Source organism: Poecile atricapillus, chromosome 32, assembly GCF_030490865.1.
Source record: "Poecile atricapillus isolate bPoeAtr1 chromosome 32, bPoeAtr1.hap1, whole genome shotgun sequence".
Taxonomy (NCBI): Eukaryota; Metazoa; Chordata; class Aves; order Passeriformes; family Paridae; genus Poecile; species Poecile atricapillus.
Window position 1 is genome coordinate 1,930,663 of NC_081280.1, and position 5,803 is coordinate 1,936,465.

The 5,803-nt window shown below is 54.1% G+C and overlaps 1 protein-coding gene across 2 annotated transcripts; it reads left to right on the top strand.

Annotated features, from left to right (window-relative positions):
• The first annotated feature begins 338 nt into the window (after nucleotides 1–338).
• Nucleotides 339–5,100, top strand: LOC131590208 (olfactory receptor 14J1-like). Of its 2 annotated transcripts, XM_058860154.1 has the most exons (4): nucleotides 339–881; nucleotides 1,000–1,088; nucleotides 2,817–2,922; nucleotides 4,143–5,100. In XM_058860154.1, the coding sequence occupies exon 4, from the start codon at nucleotides 4,166–4,168 to the stop codon at nucleotides 5,096–5,098; it is 933 nt and encodes a 310-aa protein (XP_058716137.1). In that variant the 5' UTR covers nucleotides 339–881; nucleotides 1,000–1,088; nucleotides 2,817–2,922; nucleotides 4,143–4,165; the 3' UTR covers nucleotides 5,099–5,100. The 2 variants fall into 2 exon arrangements, with proteins under 2 accessions (XP_058716137.1, XP_058716138.1); XM_058860155.1 differs by lacking the exons at nucleotides 339–881; nucleotides 1,000–1,088 and having other exon boundaries at nucleotides 2,765–2,922.
• The last annotated feature ends 703 nt before the right edge of the window (nucleotides 5,101–5,803 follow it).

Consider the following 5,803-nt stretch of genomic DNA (forward strand, 5'->3'; position numbering starts at 1 on the left):
GTCCATCTCAGCCTGGGTGAGCGTGCAGGGACAGGACTCAGCCCAGGCCTTGTGGGGCAGGGCCAGCGCCTACAGGGCAAGGGATTGAAAACAGGCAAGTGGCCGAGAGAGGAGGCTGCTCTGTGCCCTTGGTGGCATGAGAAGGGCAGGGAGGGGGCCCAGGACATTTGTCACTGCCAGGCTCTGTCCCCAGGTGCTGCCAGCCCTGGCTGCTGAGCCCAGGTTTGGCCTGGGCTGAGTTTGGCTGTGGCCCAGCTCCATCCTCCTGCAGGGCTCAGGGCCTGTTGCTGGCCATGGCCAGCCCTGCCCGGCCTCTGTGCTGGCGCAGAGCCCGGCAGAGCCCGGGGCAGGGCTGTGTGTGCAGGCCCACAGGTGCCACGGGCTCTGCAGGAGCTGGGAGAGGCTGCCCAGCAGGGAGGCCATGGGGCACAGAGCCCCAGGGCTGCTGTGGGCACCACGGCACAGGGGCCGTGCCCACCCGCAATGCTCCTGCCCTGGGCTGGGCCTGCCCAGGGGCTGGGGCACCATGGCTGGGCCAGCGGGGCACAAAGGGGCCATGGAGCCGCTGCCGGGGCTGGCAGCAAGGCCAGGCACAGACAAGGAATTGCTGAGCATGGCCTGTGCTGGCCAGGGCTGGCTGTGGCAAGGGCAGAGCTCAGCTGCCCTTGGTGGCTGCAGGAAAAGTCCAGAGCCCAAAGAGCCTCCACGGCTGTGCTGGAGACCAAGGCTGCAGGAGGGAAAGGCAGGGCTGCTGTGGGATGGGGAGGGCATTGAATTCCAGCAGACACCACAGATGGGAGGCTTAGCAAGGCTTGAAGAGAAGAGAAGCTTCACAAGCCTCCAAGGGGGGATGTTACCAGATGAAAAACCATCTCCAGCTGGTGAGCACACACAGTTCTTGTTCTTCAAAACCCCCTGACCCATGGAACTGCACCATGCCCGTTGTGTAAGAAGGAGAATCGGAAAGCGACCAGCTCCACTTGTGCCAGCTTTTACCAGTTCACCGGGCAGTCAGGTCTGACTCTGGCATCACCAAGCACCAGGGACCACCAAAGAGACCCCCAGGACAGAAGAACACCGCTGTGAAGGTGAGAGAAAATATGTTAATGATTTCAGAGAAATGATTATCATATGTATGTTTATTCTGTGACAGTCAGTGGACATGGATGTAAAATACAGTCCACAAGCAGGAACTTTCCTGTACCCAGCATGCACACCTTTGGGAAGAGCTATTCCCCCTTGTGCATCTGGCTGAATAAAGAATGCTGCTTCTTACTGCTCCCTTGCTGTGAAACAGTTTCTTTTATTTTTTCCCATTTTTGGTAGCAGAGTCACAATGGACCCTCGGTTCCATGATGCCCCATAGTGTCACCATGGTCTCCTTGGTTCTGCAGTGTCACCATGGGCCCTTTGTTCCATGAGGTTCTGTAGTAGAACATGGTCACCTTGGTTCCGTGCGGTTCCATGGTGTCACCATGGACCAGGGTTCCACAAGGCCTTGCTGTGTCAGAAAGGCCCCTTGGTTCCAAGAGGTTCCTCAGTGTCACCATGGACCATTGGTTCAACGTGGCCCCAATGTGCCAAAATGGATTTTGGTTCTGTGGGGTTCTGCTGTGTCAAAATGGACCCTTTGTTCCATGAGTTTGCCCAGTGTCACAGCTGACTCCTTGGTTCTGTGAGGCCCCACCATCAGCAAGGCTCTGAAACATCAGAGTAAGTCTCCTTAACACTAATTTGGTGTTTAAGAGGGCATCATTTATTCAGGCCTGAGGTCCAACATGGGATAACTCCTAACCTGACATGGACATGTGATTCTCCCAGTGTGTTGCTTTTATACAGTGGCTAAATGCATATTACAATTTACCCACTTCCATAAAACCAAACCCCGAGTTCCCAGATTCAGTCCTTGTTTTTCCCATCGCTGCACCCTTGAGCCAGATGTCTTCTTTTCTCTCAACCATCCTTGTTGAGAAAGCAGGCCCTGCATGCCTTGTTCCTGTGCTAGAATTTCACAGGCACGGTAAAAATTGAATGAACCCTTTTGGTATCAAGGCCAAGGCTTTGTGTGGCCAGGCAGAGGCAGGCAGGACGCAGAGCTGTCAGCAAAGGAAGGGGCCAGCGAGCTGGGGCAGCCGGGGGATGACGACAGCCTGCAGGGCCAGAGGCGCAGGGCATGGACACCGTAGGGCAGCCTGGGCTGGAGAGGGCACAGGGATGGGCAGCAGCTGCAAGGCCCTGCCAGAGGCAACTTGTGCAGCCCTTGCTGATAATCTTTTGTACTCTAAGACCAACTAAAAGAACCACATCATGAATCCCACCTTGCAGATTGTGACACAGTGCCCCGGGAAGAGCCCTGAGCAATGAGGGAGGGACAGCATCTGCCTTGCCAGGGGCTGGGGCTCAGCCCTTGGCCCTTGGCACTCCTGAAACACATCCAGCTTTGCTCAGCACCACAGACACCTTTCCCTTGCTTGTCCCCACCTGTCATCAGTGCCTGCAGTGTTCTGCTCTCCCTGGAACCTGGGGACACTTTCCCAGTCGTGTCTCTCAGTGGGACCCATTAAAACTTCAAGAAACTTTGAATTGAAACTTTAAATTGGAGTGCCAATTTAACATTGAGTTAAACTTCTTGAGAAGTTTTTTGAACACTCTCTCAGGGACTGAGTCTGGTGGAAACAACACCAAAGCCCTGAGAGGGTCATTAAAATCCTGGTGCTGTTGATGAGCTGGGCCAAGCTCCTGGCACAGAGGCAGCTCCTGGCAACCAAGAAGAGCTTCAAAAAGACATTTCTCCTGATGAGCAGCTTTTCTCCCAGCCCAGCAGAGCTGAGGGCACTGCCTGCAGCTACCTGGGTGCCTTAAAGCAACTGGAAGGACAAGTCTGAGCTTCTTCATGGAGAAATGCTCCCAACTGCTGGCACAGTAAGTCTCTGGCTGCGGGGATCTCCTAAAGCTGCCCCATGACAGCACTGACATGACTGTAGGGATGTCTCTGCTGCCGTTTGTGGTTTGGGGAGGATGTGCTGCAGAGCGGGGCTGCCCTGGGCACCCTCAGAGGGACAGGGCAGGACGGCTCCTGCTGCCAGGGACAGCTGCAGGGGCTGAAGCTGGGGCTGCAGCCAGGGCTGCCCAGGGCTGTCCTGCAGAGCAGCTCCTGCAGCCCTGAGGGCTCTTTGCCAGCCCAGAGCATCTGCCACCTGCCAGGGGCAGCTCTCAGCCTGCCTGGGAGCTCCCCGTGGGCGGTGGGGAGAAGTTGGAGGGGGAAGGAGTGACCCCCATCAGGGCAGATTCCTCCTGCCGTGGAGATGGTGCTGCATGGCCAGGGCTGCTCTCGGCTTTCTCCTAAAGGAAAGGGCAAGGGGCTGTCAGCTTTGTCTGTGTCACTGAGACTCCTGCACTGTCACCCTGGGCATCAGCAGAGCTGCCTCAGCTCTCCCTCCCAAAGTGCCTCCTCAGCCTCCTCTAGCCACAGCCAGCAGCAGCAGCACCTTGGCTTGCAGCATCTCTGTTTGTCTGAGCTGCCCTTAAGGCCCTGCTGGCAGGGAGATGGCCCTGGGCAGTGCCTGTGCTGGGAGGGGTGTGCAGGGCAGAGCTGAGCCCCCAGGGCTGGGCTGGGCTGGGGAGCACTGGCAGGGACAAGGCTTGGATAGAGAGAAACAGCTCCCAATAGGCACAACTCCAGGCAGAGAGCCAGCCCAGCCCTGGGTATCCCTCCCTGTCCAGCTGCACAGAGACAAAAAGATGTTTAGGAAAATTATTTTCAAATCGGAGCCTTAAAAGGGGCTGCTTTATTTTTCAAGCATGTTTTATGTTTAGCCAACCTGAAACAGAGGGAGGTGTAATGATCAAAGGGCTCCTGTGTGGGACCAGCAGGTCTGAGTGCCCTGGGGCACAGGGAGCCCTGATTTCCCTCTGGGCTCCCCAGTGCTCAGGCTGAGAGCAATGCTGAAAGAGGATTTCTGCCCATTCACAGAAAGGAACAGTAACTTAGCAGAAAAACTCAAGCTCAAAAATGAAAAAAAAAAAAAGTGAATGAAATTTCCCCAGAGAAAGAGAAGTAATTTTGAGTAAATTTGTAAGAAAATAGCATAGAATTGACTCAAGGAAATCTCTCCAAGCTTTTCAATGTCTTCTTTCAACAGTCAACCATGTCCAGAGTGAAGAAATGTCCAACAGCAGCTCCTTCAGCCACTTCCTCCTGCTGGCCCTGGCAGACACACGGCAGCTGCAGCTCCTGCACTTCTGCCTCTTCCTGGGCATCTCCCTGGCTGCCCTCCTGGGCAACACCCTCATCATCAGTGCCATAGCCTGCAGCCACCACCTGCACAGCCCCATGTTCTTCTTCCTGCTCAACCTGGCCCTCACTGACCTGGGCTGCATCTGCACCACTGTGCCCAAAGCCATGCACAATTCCCTCTGGGACACCAGAGAAATCTCCTACTCAGGATGTGCTGCACAGCTCTTTCTGTTTGTCTTTTTCATCTCAGCAGAGTTTTCCCTGCTGACCATCATGTGCTACGACCGCTACGTGTCCATCTGCAAACCCCTGCACTACGGGACCCTCCTGGGCAGCAGAGCTTGTGCCCACATGGCAGCAGCTGCCTGGGCCAGTGGCTTTCTCTACGCTCTGCTGCACACAGCCAATACATTTTCCCTGCCCCTGTGCCAGGGCAATGCCCTGGGCCAGTTCTTCTGTGAAATCCCACACATCCTCAAGCTCTCCTGCTCCAAATCCTACCTCAGGGAACTTGGGCTCATTATGCTAAGTGCTTTTCTACATTTTGGTTGTTTTGTGTTCATAGTTTTCTCCTATGTGCAGATCTTCAGGGCTGTGCTGAGGATCCCCTCTGAGCAGGGACGGCACAAAGCCTTTTCCACCTGCCTCCCTCACCTGGCCGTGCTCTCCCTGTTCCTCAGCACTGCAGTCTTTGCCTACCTGAAGCCCCCCTCCATCTCCTCCCCATCCTTGGATCTGGCGGTGTCAGTTCTGTACTCGGTGGTGCCTCCAGCCCTGAACCCCCTCATCTACAGCCTGAGGAACCAGGAGCTCAAGGCTGCCCTGAGAAAATTGATGACTCTGTATTTTCAGAAGTATTAAACTCTCTCATTTCTGTTGCAGAGACTTTTGAATGTAACTCTTTTGAATCTCAGCCTTAGTTTTCCCTATTTGTGCATTTATTCATTGGTAACTTTTTCTACTGTTGTTGTGTGATTTACAGATACTGTAGTATTACTTTTTGTATTTCTACATGAATATCTACCTTTTTTTTGAAACACAAAGACCTGCAAGAGGTCTGTTCCCTGTGCATTTAAATAAAAACAAGTGCCTGCCCTGACCTGTGTGTCCAGGATCATTCCTCAGTGCTTCTCTGGCTCTGCAGTGAATGATTTTGGGTACCTTAACACCTCAAGGGTTAAAGGTTTCCAGGTTAAATGGGCTAACTTAATGCAGTCACTGCTGTGGAAAGTGTTTTATGTTCAACTGGATGTTGTATTAAATGCTTTGCCCAAGTTCCTTGGTTCTCTGTACTTTGCCAGTAAAATTCTGTGTGGTTTTCACCTCTGAGCTCCGTTGGTCGGAGCATGGTGCTGATATCAGCGAGGCTGTGGCTTCAATCCCTGTGTGGGCCATTCACTTGACAGCTGGAATTGCTGGTCCTTGGGGGTCCCTTGCAACTAAGAATATTCTTTGCCTCTGTGTCCCTTGAGAATATCTGCTGGGGGTTTGTCCCGTGCACCAAAGGCAAGTCAAGGAGCCTTTGGTTGCCGCCATCATTGGAGTGTTGTGGCTGTTGCAGCCCCG

What these genes read in the sequence shown, in the direction of transcription:
- LOC131590208 (XM_058860154.1), top strand. Translation starts at nt 4,166, where the DNA reads ATGTCCAACAGCAGCTCCTTCAGCCACTTCCTCCTGCTGGCCCTGGCA.